The 17,095-nt window shown below is 33.2% G+C and overlaps 1 protein-coding gene across 1 annotated transcript in view; it reads left to right on the top strand.

Moving 5' to 3' along the window:
• The window catches only part of adamtsl3 (ADAMTS-like 3), a 203,776-nt gene extending 187,994 nt beyond the window's left edge, over nt 1-15,782 (top strand). Inside the window, exons 25-30 of the mRNA XM_016280432.1 lie at nt 2,362-2,577; nt 5,762-5,945; nt 12,079-12,283; nt 13,441-13,544; nt 13,626-13,840; nt 14,923-15,782. Of these exons, the coding sequence (XP_016135918.1) occupies nt 2,362-2,577; nt 5,762-5,945; nt 12,079-12,283; nt 13,441-13,544; nt 13,626-13,840; nt 14,923-15,041 (1,043 nt within the window). The 3' untranslated portion in view covers nt 15,042-15,782. The remainder of the gene's footprint in view (nt 1-2,361; nt 2,578-5,761; nt 5,946-12,078; nt 12,284-13,440; nt 13,545-13,625; nt 13,841-14,922) is intronic.
• The last annotated feature ends 1,313 nt before the right edge of the window (nt 15,783-17,095 follow it).

The following is a 17,095-nucleotide window of genomic DNA, read 5'->3' as shown; positions in this document are numbered from 1 at the left end:
TTCACCCCCCTCAGCCGTGTGAGACACTTTTTTTTATGGATGGGTGATTTTTATTTAAGTTCTTTTGGACTGATGCATGCAACACCTGCTGAGTGGCATTAAACAGCTTGAAAGATCAAATACAATTTTTAATATAACTCCGACTGGATTCGTCTGAAAGAAGAAAGCCATATACACCTAGGATGCCTCGGGGGGTGAGTAAAACACAGCCTAATTTTCATTTTTGGGTGAACTAACCCTTTAAGGCTTGTTTCTTGTAGATTAATGGTATACTACATGTTTTTGTGCCTAAAGAAATTAATAGTGTTTATCACAAATACTTTTCTCATTTATAAGTCATTTTGCATAAATGAAAAATTAATAAATGTAAATGTTATTATTATTTATTCGTAATGCAGTGTTTTCTATAGTGTAATAGGATGAAAATATACATTTAATTTAGTGTTTTTAGAATAGCATAAAATGTATAGTTTTGATTTATGCATAAAATAAAAAAACATTTGTAAAAATCCTATTCTTAATGAGTATTTTTGTATTTGTTTCCAGTGTTCTTGTTTTATTTTAGTATCATTAAGATATTATTAGTTTTTTTACTATTAGTTTTCTGTTTTAATTTTAAATGTAGTTAAAGTTTTAGCAAGTTTGTTCTGTTTTGTCATTTGTGTTAGTTATTGTTTTTAATATGTCTGTATAGTTTTTGCTAATTAAAAATGTTTCAGTTTTAATATGTTTTAGCACATTTTTAACCTGTTTTGCAGAGTAAATTGATCATATTCCAAGGATTTTAAGATATTTTACCTGGGTAACAACTACAAAAAACTAATTATCAGCTAATTATTTATATCAAATTATTTATATCAACTAATAATTATTTATATCATATGTGACCCTGGACCACAAAACCCGTCATAAGGGTCAGTTTCTGGAAATTTTAGATTAATGGTATACTACATGTTTTTGTGCCTAAAGAAATTAATAGTGTTTATCACAAATACTTTTCTCATTTATAAGTCATTTTGCATAAATGAAAAATGAATAAATGTAAATGTTATTATTATTTATTCGTAATGCAGTGTTTTCTATAGTGTAATAGGATGAAAAAATACATTTAATTTAGTGTTTTTAGAATAGCATAAAATGTATAGTTTTGATTTATGCATAAAATAAAAAAACATTTGTAAAAATCCTATTCTTAATGAGTATTTTTGTATTTGTTTCCAGTGTTCTTGTTTTATTTTAGTATCATTAAGATATTATTAGTTTTTTTACTATTAGTTTTCTGTTTTAATTTTAAATGTAGTTAAAGTTTTAGCAAGTTTGTTCTGTTTTGTCATTTGTGTTAGTTATTGTTTTTAATATGTCTGTATAGTTTTTGCTAATTAAAAATGTTTCAGTTTTAATATGTTTTAGCACATTTTTAACCTGTTTTGCAGAGTAAATTGATCATATTCCAAGGATTTTAAGATATTTTACCTGGGTAACAACTACAAAAAACTAATTATCAGCTAATTATTTATATCAAATTATTTATATCAACTAATAATTATTTATATCATATGTGACCCTGGACCACAAAACCCGTCATAAGGGTCAGTTTCTGGAAATTTAGATTTATATATCACCTGAAAGCTGAATAAATAAGCTTTCCATTGATGAATGGGTTGTTAGGATAGGACAATATTTGAGATACAACTATTTGAAAATCTGGAATCTGAGGGTGCAAAAAAAAATCTAAATATTGAGAAAATCGCCTTTAAAGTTGTCCAAATGAAGTTCTTAGCAATGCATATTACTAATCAAAAATTACGTTTTGATATATTTACGGTAGGAAATTTACAAAATATCTTCATGGAACATGATCGTAATATCCTTAATATCCTAATGATTTTTGGCATAAAAGGAAAATTTTTAATTTTGACCCATACAGTGTTTTTTGGGCTATTGCTATAAATATACCCCAGCGACTTAAGACTGCTTTTGTGCTCCAGGGTCACATATATATATATATACTGTATATATCATTTATATAAACTAATTATTCTAAAAAAAAATCAACCAATCAAAAAAAAAACTTTATTTTGTTCTATGACATAACCATAACTTGCTAACAAGGTGCTAAATAAAAACTAGAGTTTACTGTATGTGTTTGACAAACTGCTCAGCCGCTGTAGCCCTTATTCTTGTTTCTCTGTGTCTGAGAGTTCAGATTTCTGGTTTAGACTGTTTGATTGAGTCTAAATGCTCTTTTAGTGCATGTTTTTCACACTTAAGTGAATACATGTCTTGTTTTTAAGACTAATTACAAATGACAGGAGATATCAACCCTATTTCCTCTTAGAATTCACCTATAACCCCCTTCAGGTTGTCCGGTGGTCCCCAGTCACAGGAAACCCATCAAGTGGTCATATCAGAACCAGACCCTGAAACAGAGTCCAGGCGTGAGCTACCGCATGCTGGTGAGGGGAAGAGTTCTGGAGATGAACACGCACGGAGGGAAGTTTGACGGACGCTACGAGTGCCAAACACAAACCAACAACCAGCAGCATCTCACGGCTTGGATTCACGTGCTTTCACAAGGTTAGTGTGAATAAAAACAATATTGGGTGAATACATTCTTAAAGCTCTCTTTAGTATGTTATTGTTATTTGTGATTGGTTTTGTTGTATGTGTAATTTGACAATATATAAGAAGTGCTAACACATGCTTAAAGTCAGCAAAAAGTGCTAATAAAAAGGTGTGTGAATGATGAATAGCCGTAGTCTTCTGATGAAACTCAACACCCAGAATAGACAGGAAAGTGTTATGTCGAAGGTTTGTACATGAATTGGACTTCAGTTCTGTCTTGTAGAAATCCAAGCGCTCAGCGAGCTCATTTGTGTCTTGTTAAAGCTGCATGTCTTCCTTTCAGTTCCTTCACAATGCCAGGAATTTTAAAAGGCAGAGACGATTGTGTAGATATTCAAGCCTAGAATTCCTAGAAACCTTTAAGGCTTGTTAAATGGCCTCTATAACCTCGCACTTTGAATCAGGCGATTTGGCAGCCTACTTGAGTAATAATGGGGCTTCTCTGATAGTGCTTCCCTGATGCCATGATATTGATTCATGCTGTACCCGTTTCATCCTTTATAATTGAAATTCACAGGCTTTATGTCTGGACATACAGCATATACAGTGTATAGGTACCATATATACTGTTTTAATATATTTTAAAATGTAATTTATTTCTGTGATCAAAGCTGTATTTTCAGCATCATTACTCCAGTCTTCAGTGTCACATGATCCTTCAGAAATCATTCTAATATGCTGATTTGCTGCTCAAGAAACATTTATTATTATTATCAGTGTTGAAAACAGTGGTGCTGCTTCATATTGAAATTCACAGGCTTTATGTCTGGACATACAGCATATACAGTGTATAGGTACCATATATACTGTTTTAATATATTTTAAAATGTAATTTATTCCTGTGATGCAAAGCTGAATTTTCAGCATCATTCCTCCAGTCTTCAGTGTCACGTGATTCATCAGAAATCATTCTAATAGGCTGATTTGCTGCTCATGAAACATTTATTATTATTATCAGTGTTGAAAACAGTGGTGCTGCTTCATATCTAGGTGGAAACATTGATACTTTTTTTCAGGATTTTTTGATAAATAGAAAGTCCAAAAGAATAGTATTTATTTTGAAATAGAACTCTTTTGAAACATTTTAAAAGTCTTTCACTTTTGATCAGTTTAAATAGTCTAGAATTGTATTATTGATGATCAGTAGATGGTCTATATTCAAATTCTATAGTATTCTGTACTATTTATATACAATTTTGGCTAAATAAATGAAAAGTAAAATGGTAAATATCATCTAAAATCTTTTTTAAAAGTCTGTTTTAAATTATACAAAAACTACATAACAAAAAAAATGTTTTTGCTTATTTGTATCACCAAGAATTTTAATATCATCTAGGGCTGCCACTAATGACTATTTTTATTTCGATTAATCTATTGACTAATTTATCGATTAATCGATTAATCTTAACGAGTAATTTCCCACAAAAAAATCAACAATTTCACTTAAGAATATTTTATTCAACTATATTTTATTAAACCAAATGAAATCCAAATTTATATGAAATCCTTTTTTTAAAGCAAAATTAAAGTGTAACATAGAGTGCAAGAAGCAAGTGTCCATCTCATAGTCCAGATCACTGAAATCAAAGTTCAGTATTACAGTGTAAGAGTGACAACATATCCACATGTTCTAGTCTACTACTAATAAAATTATAATCAAAAAACACTTTTTAAAGGAGTATATACCAGAAATATTATTTACCAGAATTTATTTAGGAGAAAAATGTAAATGTGCAGTATTTCTGAAAATTAAAAATAAAATCAATTAATTGGAGATGCTTCCTATAATTATAATTAATTTTTTTTGTGATAATAAAAATATATCAAGTCAAGTCAAGTCTGCTTTATTGTCAATTCTTCCACATGTACAGCACATACACACAGAGTTGTTCACATATGTAAGTGAACAATAGCCTTTAAAATTACTTAAAATACATATATAATAGCAATGAGGCAATAATAATTAGTTCAAATAAAGTATCAAAAGCAAGAAATCATATGGTTTTATTCAACAAAACTGTTAAAATACATAATGTATTATAAACAATAGAGCTAATGTATATTACGCATTACGACAAAGGCCTGCAGGGGGAGCCAACAGCCTGATGATTATTTTTACACATTACTGTGCGATCAAGTCAAGTCAAGTCTGCTTTATTGTCAATTCTTCCACATGTACAGCACATACACACAGAGTTGTTCACATATGTAAGTGAACAATAGCCTTTAAAATTACTTAAAATACATATATAATAGCAATGAGGCAATAATAATTAGTTCAAATAAAGTATCAAAAGCAAGAAATCATATGGTTTTATTCAACAAAACTGTTAAAATACATAATGTATTATAAACAATAGAGCTAATGTACAGTATATTACGCATTACGACAAAGGCCTGCAGGGGGAGCCAACAGCCTGATGATTATTTTTACACATTACTGTGCGATCTAATCCTTGTTTAATATAGACCAAGCACCATTTCATTCAAATGTCCACTTAATCTTTAATATTTGGCCATTTCTTTAGGACAGAAATGCTATAGCCACTGTAATTAAAAGAATGTGGACATCAAAATGTGTAAACTCAGAGTGAGGGTTTGAGCTTTTATTTTGAAACCGCAATGTATTCTCCTGTGTTTGCATAGATTTATAAATGATTTACCTTACAAATCTGATGAAATGGCGCACGTTGCGTTCCCAGATGAACGTTATAATAAACCCAAACTCACAACAACATGCAGAGATGGAGTTTGAGATGCTCCACGCATGTAAATGATAACAGTTCCTGCGGAACTACTGTGAACGGAGCCACTGTGTGACGCACGTACTTAACCTACACACATGTAAATAATTAAAGCGCATATACTGTATTAGAACTGCATCGCATATAATTATTTAATTAAATCGTAGCGTTTGTGAATTCTCAATTATGCTTAATTATGATTTTTAAATGGGTTTAATATATCATGCAGCCTTGGGAAACTGTCTAATAATGTGTTTTATGGATTCTCGTCCATGAAATGCGCCACTTCCTGTATTTTGCCAGTTAGTCGAATAAAATCGACGAATCGTGACAGCCCTAATATCATCCCTAACTGTATGTGTATTTCTCTTTGTGTCTTTTTCCGGGTGTAGAGTTTGAGTGGCGTTTGGGCGAGTGGAGCACATGCAGCGCTTCCTGTGGCAACAGAGGGACTCAGATGAGGAAAGTGCGATGTCTGACGTCAGAGGGCCAAGAGATGCCTCATTCAGTCTGTCATCATCTTCCCAAACCGATCAGTCAACCACGGCCGTGCAACCTGCTAGACTGCCCTCCCAGGTACACTTCCCTAAGCAAATAATAAAATACTTATAGAAATAGCTCCCCCAAAAATGACGAAAATGTACTCACCCTCACGCCATCCAAGGTATAGATGAGTTTGTTTCTTCATAGGAACAGATTTGGAGAAATGTAGCATTACATAATTTGCTCACCAATGGATACTCTGCAGTGAATGGGTGCCGTCAGAATGAGAGTCCAAACAGCTGATAAAAACATCGCAATAATCCACAAGAAATAATTTCTGGCCAACCTGTTGTCCTCTGATATCAAAATCCACCAACGTATTTGTTTAGAAATATTTTGGCTTTAAACGGTGCTTGATCTGTGCACCGTCTGATTCAGACGAGACAACTTTTTCACTGGAAAAAAGCAATATTATGAATAAAGGACTCTAATCTGATGGATTCTTACAAATAAGCAGGTTTTCCCTTCAAAAGATTGATGGACTGGAGTGCTGTGGATTACTGTGATGTTTTTATCAGCTGTTTTGACTCTCATTCTGACGGCACCCATTCACTGCAGAGGATCCATTGGTGAGCAAGTGATGCTAAAGTAATGCTACATTTCTCCAAATCTGTTCCGATGAAGATACAACGATGGCCTGAGAGTATAAATTTTCAGCAAATTTTCATTTTGGGGGTGGACTATTCCTTTAATAATATGCAGCATACGTCACGACACAGTCAGAATATTAGTAGAGAAGAACGGCTTCAAACAGAGTTCATTTTCATGCTGAAGAGTTCTTATTTGATAATTGATACTTTAAGTTGCATGTATTTTTGTTTTACTCATTTATGTGTTTGATTCATTGATTTAGAGAACAAAATAACTAAAACTAGATAAATACTCCACTGTCTGAACAAATGGATCCATTTTCATTACTTAGAAAACAACTTATTAACAGATTAGATTGAAAAAAACAATCAGGATTGGGTGCAATGTGAACAAATCCATAAAAACTACAATGTTGTGCCTACTGTAGGATTACTTTAATTCTCTGACCGTTAGCGATTCAGAAGTCAGACACAGTGTCAGTCGCTCTATCTTTGATAAATGAGCGTCTGCTGACGGATCTCTCTATAGACTTTAATATAGAGAGAGCGGAACCCTTCACAAGTCTGCGAGCCGTGATGCATTTGACTGCGAGCAGCACCCCGGTCCTCTGATTCCCAGCCAAAGTGCCTCTCTCCATCAAACAGCCCATCTGTCATTCCCTTCCCAGCATCAGTCTTTTCAGGGGCCGTGCAGACGCTCAACCAAGCACAGGAATCAAACCGTATGAGTCCAGTGGGGCCGGAGAAGAGCAGATATCAGCTGTCAGTGTAAAAAGAGCTTCTTTTTGTCAGTGCTCTGGTCTGGCAGGAGAAATCCCTGTGGGTTTTTACCATTTCAACACGATGCAGAGAAATCAGAACATTTAGAATAAGAAAGTATTGTGAAAATCACCAGGGACAGAAATGAACTTTTCCGGTAAAATTCCGGCAAAATAATATTTACATACTGGATTGGTTTCCAGGAATTTTAAAGGCAATTTTCATAATTACTTTTATTCAATGTATCAGTGTTTGACTTTAATGTAAAATGCTTCTGTCATAGATGTAACCAATTGTAACCCTGGACCACAAAACCAGTCATAAGGGTCAATTTATCCATCTGAAAGCTGAATAAATAAGCTTTCCATTGATGTATGGTTTGTTAGGATAGGACAATATTTGGCCGAGATACAACTATTTGAAAATCTGGAATCTGAGGGTGCAAAAAAAATCTAAATATTGATAAGTTGTCCAAAATGAAGTTCTTAGCAACGCATATTACTAATCAAAAATTAAGTTTTGATATATTTACGGTAGGAAATTTACAAAATATCTTTATGGAACATGATCTTTACTTAATATCCTAATGATTTTTGGCATAAAAGAAAAATCTATAATTTTGACCCATACAATGTATTTTTGGTTATTGCTACAAATATACCCCACCGACTTAAGACTGGTTTTGTGCTCCAGGGTCACAATTATTTCAATCAATCATAATACTATAGACCAGTGGTAAACAGCCTTCATGAAGAATATAAATTAAATTCTAAAATTAAAAACAGGAGTGTATTTTAAGGCACACTGTATAAAAAACAGTGTTTTTTGTAAAAAAAAACAAAAAAAAAACAACAACTGATAAATAGGGTATAATCTACTAACTCTTTATTAAATTTTCTTCTTGGAATAGTAATATAAAACAAACAGCAACTGTGTAAATTTAGACCCCACCCCAACCCATCCCAACCCTGGTAGACTTTAAAAAAATTATAATAATAAAATAAAAAAATATATAATAATAATCATTAAAAAAAAATTCATACAAATATGTATATCTAAAAAAGTAATAAATAAATAGTAATAATAAAAAATTAATTAATAACAATAATAGGTAAATAAATAAATAGCAAAAAATTAATTTGTACACAGATTTTAGAAAAACTGACACAACATTAAAAGCTGAATGCCATAAATGTACAGTTTTCACATTAGATCCATGTATACGAGAAGTTGAGAGTTCCATCGAGATAATGTCCAACAAATACACAGTCCAGGTTCGTCTGTCCATTGTGTGAGGAGGATTCCAACGATTGACTAGCATTTTTTTTTTGCTGCTGTGAGAGCAGCTAACAGTAAACATCTTTGTTGGACGGACAAGGTGAGGTTCCAAAAGTCATTCATGAAAAAATGGCGTGGAGTCAAACATATCTCAGTACCCAACAAATATGATAGGTCCTGTGAGAGCTGAGTCCACAAAGGTGAGAGAGAAGGGCACTCCAAAAAAAAAAAAATGCAAAAACGTGCCTAAAGATCCTTGCGAACAAAGATTACACTTAGGAGAAGACGACAGATTCATATAAAAACGTTTCATTGGAGTCGAATAAACCCTATGCAGCAATTTCCAATGAATTATTTGGTGATTAGGGTTCTTAGAAGACAATTTAAACATACCCCGTACCTGATCCGAAAATAAAACATCCTCGTTAAGATCCTTAGCCCAAACATTTGTAATAGATAAAGGTTTGTATGAATGCTCAAGAAGAATTTTAAATTTATTGTTTGTTTAAATCATTGCTTTTTACATCAAATAAACCCTATGCAGCAATTTCCAATGAATCATTTGGTGATTAGGGTTCTTAGAAGACAATTTAAACATACCCCATACCTGATCCGAAAATAAAACATCCTCGTTAAGATCCTTAGCCCAAACATTTGTAATAGATAAAGGTTTGTATGAATGCTCAAGAAGAATTTTAAAATTAATATATATATATATCATTGGGTTTTAGGGTTAACAGATAATTACTGGATAATGTCCTGGCAGAAGATTATCAGTACATTTTGTGTTTATTGTTTGTTTAATTTATTGCTTTTTACATAACAGAAAATCAAGACTTCATAGTGGTTGTTTTAATAGCATGAAAAACAAAGTGGTTATTCAGACTGGGAGTAAATTATACAGAAAGTGAGCAAAGAACGCTCTCCATCTCAAGCAGTCAGTGACTTCAGTCTATTGCGAGTTATGAGTTCTCGCAAAAACTCCCATTATAATCTTCAGCTTAAGTGTCTTCACTGCAGAATGAGTCTTTTGCATCAAATCTACAGTTGATTGTTTAAGATGAGAAAATTGCCAAAAAGTGGCAGAATTCAGTGTCAGCGGTGACTAATCTAATCACTTCTGATTGGCCATAAGCTCAACAGAAATGTGTATGATTGGTTATAATGCTCAATGCTGCAAAATTGTTTTACAAATTTAATTAAAATAAATTTGATGCAACATGAGCAGATCTAAATGTAATGCCACAATAGACACTTTTCTTTCAATTTAACGCCACCCCCATATTTAGATTTTTTTTTTATTTGGGTGGCACTTTTGCCCCAAACCTCCATTAATTTCTGTTAGCACCATGCTTTTTATGAAGGAAAGTGTGAAATGTCATTTGCACTTCTGTAATGTGATCTCGTTTGTTACTATTTTTATTTTCCCCCATTTCGCCTCGATTACATCAGCAAATTAATAAAGTTAATAATGATCATTTATTTGCATTTTTTAAATTAAACGTTTGTGAAATGCACATTAAGACCAGGACATATACATATATGTACTGTATATATATATTTTTTTATTATTATTTTTTTTTTTTATTGACTTTAAAAGAAAAAAAGTCAGGTTTTTTAGTGAACTGAATGATATTAGCACATACTGTTCTCTCTCTCTTTCATATGAAAGTAAGCAGGAGTTTTTTGGCAGAGAAAATTATTCTAGCTTGAATCATTAGCATAGTCCACGTTTCATATCGTGAGCTGATTGATTGAAGGTTTCAGGGTTTCTCGGAGAACACAGGATAGATAGTGCACACGACTTCTATACGTCCATGCCAAAAACATCATCTGATCATTGCCATGCGTCTGGACTCAGCGCATGAATCATATGGCTCTGTGAAAGCGCTTAGCTTCAGTTCAGAGCCGTCAGCGGGAGATCCTCTCACAAAGCGTGTCTTTGTTACTGCTTCTTTCGCTCTAACACAACCCCAAATGCCCCGCAGAGGCTCCCAGCTCCCCAGTGACTCGGGTACAAGCTGTGCTTTTTCAAAAACCAAATATATCCAGCTGTATGTATCCACTGTTGAAATGTGTGGAGATGTATATTCTTGTCGGTTTGGAATGGCACGTGTCCAGAGTCATCTAGAAGGTTGAAGTTCGTTAGCATGTGTTTAACTGTGAGAGTGCAATGAAAATTGGTAATATGCAGCTAGATAAATCAAATCTATGATAGGATGCTACAGGTGTGAAGACACATCATGTCCTGTAATAATTCAAATGACATTAATGGTGTTTTTTTTTTTGATCCAAAATGTTGTTTACAGCTAAAGTGTGTAATTTTTGCAGCACTAAATTGAATTTTAATGGAAAGAATTGTGCATTGTAATATTTTTTTAAAACTGGTTTTGAAGCACTTCTGACTTTGAGCTGTTCTTTCTGTGTAAGTCAGTTGTGATTAATGAGCTTGAAGTAAAGCAGCATTTTGTAACATCTCTTTTTTAACTCATTATTTGGCTGTACTCCATAAATTGAAAGCATTTATGCATAAAATTGAATCACAAAATGCTAGATTAATTTAAATTTTTTGAAATTGATGCTGGTTGAAATTCATGCTTTCATGGCAATTCATGCTTTTTTATGCATTAAACTTGTCAAAAGTGAAAGAAAACACTTCTACATTGTTACTATATATATATATATATATATATATATATATATATATATATATATATATATATATATATATATATATATATATATATATATATATATATATATATATATATATATATATATAATGCTTTTTTTAAACTTCATATTCAACAAAGAATCCTGAGGAAAACAAAGTATCACTGTTTTCACAAAAATATTAAGCAGCACAACTGTTTTCATCATTGATAATCATAATAAATGTTTCTTGAGCAGCACATCAGCATATTAGAATAATTTCTGAAGATCATGTGACACTGAAGACTGGAGGAATGATGCTGAAAATTCAGCTTTGCATCACAGGAATAAATTACATTTGAATATATATTCAAATAGAAAACAGTTTATTTAAATTCTAATAACATTTGACTATTTTTACAGTATTTTTTATCAAATAAATGCAGAAAAGCAAGAGACTAATTTCAAAAACATGCCCCCGACCCCAAACATTTGCTCTTACTACTACCTGAATACTGTGTAGTTTCTACTGTATACTACAAAGATAACATCAAACAGGAGTATGCTACATTATCACATGACCTCATTACCTTGCATATTTATTTGACTGAATAGCATACAGTTATGAACTATGTTTTTTTGGCAGGCTGATTAAGAAACAGATGTGAAATTGTGACTTCACCTGGTATTGGAAGGTCAAGATACACTCATACAGTGTGCTGTGTTGCATACTGCACATTTTTTTAAATGATTCGTATTTCATGCGTACTGAAAATTTCTGGCTGATTGTGCAGTATTTCATATTTCACTTCATCATTTAAAAGTACTCGTATGAGCCTCTTAAATCATTTGGAAGCTCTTCTAACTGTTTTTACTGTGTATGTCAGTTGGGTGTCGACAGTGTGGTCCAGATGTTCCAGTTCCTGTGGGCGGGGCTTCAGAGATAGGCGGGTCTCCTGTCAGCAGGTGGAGGCATCGGGGGGCGTGAGGGTTTTGTCCGGGACAGCGTGTGAAGGATCTCCTCGACCTGAAGACAGGGAGGAGTGCAGCTCACACACGTGCGTGGAGTGGCTCACCGGCCCCTGGGGGAAGGTACGTTTACTGCCACTTTTATATTCATTCTAACCTCTTTAATGCAGAAAAATGATCTAGAGTAGTGTATATAACTAATAATAGAACAATATATTAGTCAGGCCGATTAGTCGTTTGATATCTGGCAATCTATTTTTGAGATCATTGGATTAGGCTGGTAGCCAATATAGCAGATATTCTAGATATTGATGGGAACCAAAGAAAACCTGTATTGGTCAGCAATTATCCATAATTATTTTATATTCTGTGTATTTTCTGCTAATCCTTTACACGACCATGCAAAACTATGGGGCTTGTAAGATGCTTTTAAAGTTTAAAGTCTCTTCTGCTCACCATGGCTGCATTTAACTTATCAAAAATATTGTAAAAACAGTAATATTGTGAAATATAAATTACTGTTCTATTTGATAGATAACCTATTTTATAGGTTGCTGAATTTTCTTCAGTGTCACATGATCCTTCAGAAATCACTCTAAAATGATTATTTGCTTCTCAAAAAAAAATAACCACACAAAACATTTTTTTTAATTATTATCAGTGTTTAAAAATGGTGGTGCTGCTTAATATTTTGTGGAAAACATAACTTTTTCAGTATTGTATGAATGTAAAGTTCAAAAGAACAGCATTTATTTGAATTAGAAATATTTTATAACACTTCAAATATTTGTCACTTATAACTTAATTGATCCTTTCTTCATAAAAGTATTGCTCTTTTTTCATTCCAATTTGTCATTATTTGTTATTTGTAAATTATTTGTGCTTTTTAAAATTGTATTTGTCATTGAATTTTACTTCAGTCAAATTCAGAACTTCAGAATTCGATCCCCCTCCCCGTTGGGAATTGATTGGATTGTGACGTATTAGGAAAGTAAATTAGGTTACTTGAATATTTAATAACTTAATGATTCATGCAAAAACATCTAAAAAGTGAAGTTATGAAATTACTAATAAAAAATACTGACCAGTTACAGATTCTAAAAATATGCACTTCTTACACAATCATGTAACGTTTCGTGTTATTTGCCAGATACCCATAATCAGTTTTATATAGCTTATGCCTGTTTAGTATCAAAGCAGCTGCATTTGTTGATTTCCATCTTCATCATATTTCCTGTCATGCTGTGGTGGTGATGTAAGTCACGTGATGTGTTCAACAGTGCACAGGTCGATGTCTGGGGCCTGCGGTGGCCACGCAGAGCAGAACCGTCTCATGCAGACACTTCAGCAACTCCACGTCCAAAACATGCAACCCAAAAGAAAGGTGCCAGACTTTCAGCATCACTTATTCTCCCGTGCTGTTAATGTGTTATTTCTCATGATCTGATTCTCAAACACCTTTCAGGCCATCATCCGTGAGGAACTGCTCGTCCGAGATGTGTGACGTACACTGGACGGTGTTCCCGTGGAGGACGTGCACCGCGGCGTGCGGCAGCGGCTTCCAGTCCCGCCGGGTGGAATGCGTCCATCGGCAGAACAAGAAAACCCTCCCTGACCAGCACTGCACCTGGCAACGGCGGCCTTCTACCTGGCAACACTGCAACATCACTTCCTGTGGCAGTGGGTCTATTCATTTTAGCTCTCAAAACACCTTGTTATAAACCAGAGCGTCAGTACGAGGAATGTTTGCCCTCGTTCGCCACCTTTAGAGCGTTCATGTTTTATTAGGGAAAATATTAGCGACCTGAGGTCCAAATATATTGGCTTGTTCCGTCTCTCTCGAAGTCCAAGTTATCACAACGTCCCAAGAGAACTCGCTCTCGTTCGTGGGTTTTTCTAAGCTCGGTCATTTCAGGAATCCCGTCTGTCCAAACGTCTGCTTTTTGTTCTTCGCTCTTCTGCGGTGAAACTTAATGAAACTTCATTTTTGCGTCACCTAACTTGTTTCTGGGTGCAGAAATATTTAATAAGACAACACTAATAAATGAACTTATATTGTTTGTATTGTATAGAGTGTGAAGCCTCGGTCACGCTAGACTTTGAGCTCGAAATGTTGCTTCACACCACAGCGAACAGGATGTGATATCACGCTCTAAGGATTCTCTTTTTGAGAAAAAAAACAATCACCATGCAAATGATAATACATTTAAAACGTGGAAATATACTGTGGACATCTACTCTGCTTTCCTGCTTTGTTTTCTTTGACTTGAGGTCAATCTGTGACGTTTAGATGGTCTGTTGGTCAGATTTCTTTATATTTAACCTATATGAAAATATATTAATAACAATGAATAATAATAAAAAATAGTTAATAATAATAATAATAATGTTATTAATGCTATTGTTATATTGTAGTTTTGTTGTTAGCCACTTATTATTGTTATTATTTTATAACAAAATATTATTATTATTATTATTATTAAACACCAACAAAAGATGTTTATTATTTATCTTTTCATTTTTTTATTCGTTTTTTGTTTAACTAGTTAATTAATTCATTGTTAATTCAGTTCATTGTTTAAAAAAATAATAATAAATGCTATTATTTGCAAACTCATCCACTATTTTCTGTTTATTTGTCTTTATTTTAATATGTTTAAATTTGCATTTTTTTTTGCCAATTAACGTGTGGATTGTGCTTTTTGAAAAGTACGATTTCTAAAGGTGTAATTTGAATAAGCTTTTGTTTGGTATCTCTGCAGGTGAGTGTAAGGACCGAACCCACTACTGTCCTGTGGTGAAACGTCTCAAGCTGTGCTCCGTGGACCTGTACCGGCAACGCTGCTGCCAGACCTGCTCACAGGACACCAGCGCTACCTAGTGACCAGCAGAGGCACAAGAGCCCAAAACAACAGATGCCCTTTTCAGTCACCGCACTGATCTCTCTCCTAAAGCAGAATATTGTTCAATCGTACAAACCCTTGGACACCTAGAGTGTATGGACTAAAAGGTATTTGGACTACACTTCACTGGATGCTTTCCCACAATCATCAGAAGTCCAAAGAGAAAATCACTTGATGAGATTTGAAACTTCTCTCTTCACCAGCTTTCTCTGCAGATCTCATTTGATCTTGCCCTGAAAGTGATATTATATGTGTATTAATTTAAGATTTTTACTTGTGAATATGAGAGGACAAATCTTATCGGACCATTCACCAACGTGAAGGAAATATAAAGGCCTCTTGGGTGTACATGATGCACTGATACTAATAATATCAGTAGTACACAGCTTGGAGTATTAAGAGTATTTTTTTTTTTAAGTCAGAGTCCAACCTTAAAGTCAACATGAAATGCTGTCACAACCCATTCTACTTCTCTAATTTGCTTACTTCAGAGTCAAACAGGATATTCAATGAGAAAAATGTAGAGCGGAGCTTTATTCTATGTATTAGGACTTGATTGGCTCATGAATGGAGTCATGTGGTCAGAGGGGAGGAGTTAGAGAAGTAAGAAAGGTTTGTGATTTCAGCCGGAAAGGGAAATCGTTGCAGAGGGGAAGCATGTTTTACAGCATCTTATTTCCACCACGGAATGAGAAAATACAAATGGTAATTGTGACTTATCTCCGACATTTTTTTGATCTCATTTCTGGGTTTATATCTTACAATATCAACTTTTTATCTAAATTTTGAGTTTATATCTCACAATTCAGACTTTTTTCTTGCAATTCTGATAAGAAAAGTCTAAAATGTGAAATATAAACTCACAAGAAATAAGTCAGAATTGTAAGAAAATAATATTACAATAATATAAGAAAAAAGGCAACTTTTTATCCCACAATTTAGACTTTTTCACAATTGCAAATTTATATCTCAAATTTCAGACTTTTCTTCTTAGAATTGCAAGTTTAGATCTTGCAATTGCGAGTTAGCATCTCGTAATTGTGACTTTTTACTCAGAACTGGAAATGTATATCTCTCAATTATGAGTTTATATCTTGCAGAATTGTGAAAAAGTCCGAATTGTGAGCTATAAACTCAATTAAAAGGTCATAATTGTCAAATAATTTTTTTTTTTTTCTTTGGTGGAAATAAGCTTCCATTAAGTTATTTTGATAAACATTATGAAGACAAACATTTTTTTTTTATTTGGAATAACACGCACTGATAAATCATGCACAATAAGAGCAGTAGCATGTTTTAAGGAAGTAGAAAGGGTCCGTTTTGTTCTCATGTTGACTTTAATATTAAATAATGATGTTTTAATATGGACGTAGAATGTATGACAGAAAACCCATTGACTGATTGAAATGGCATGTGCCATAAAAGTCACATTTCTCCAGCCGTCTTTTAGATGTATGTTTTGTGTTCAACCAATGTGCTGCATTGTAAAATATGTCTTGTATATAATGTGTTTCTAAGTGCAATATTGTACATTGAGTGTAGAAAGTCTGGATTTTATTTTCTTACGTGGTTTAGTTTGTCTTTATAATCCATATTTAAGATTAAACACAACACAGACCTATGTACTTATAGCACTTGAAGTGAATTATTCATATCTCTAATATAATGGTTTCCTACTGGCTTTTATGCATGCTTTTTTTTTAGTACATCAACAAATGTTGTACATAAGCCACTCACTGAATTTATCCATGAATTTAATCCATTGCATTTTATTGGTTCAGTATGTGGAGGAAGCGCCGGTTTTGGTACTATTCACGTCAATATTGCAAACAGTCTATGTGATACAAATACAATAAATACAGTTTTACCAATCAGTTTATATCTCTTCATTTTTATTGATCTTTTTTATTCTATATTGCGGTTAAAACAATCAATTATTGTGCAATGTTTAGAGTGTGTTTTATGTGTTAACTACACTGTCATTAAAATGGCTGCATTTATTTGATCAAAAATACAGTAAAACTGTAATATT

Source organism: Sinocyclocheilus grahami, unplaced genomic scaffold, assembly GCF_001515645.1.
Source record: "Sinocyclocheilus grahami isolate Dianchi unplaced genomic scaffold, SAMN03320097.WGS_v1.1 scaffold140.1, whole genome shotgun sequence".
NCBI classification, from domain to species: Eukaryota; Metazoa; Chordata; class Actinopteri; order Cypriniformes; family Cyprinidae; genus Sinocyclocheilus; species Sinocyclocheilus grahami.
Note: the sequence above shows the minus strand (reverse complement) of the source record. Positions and strands in the feature narration are given on the sequence as shown.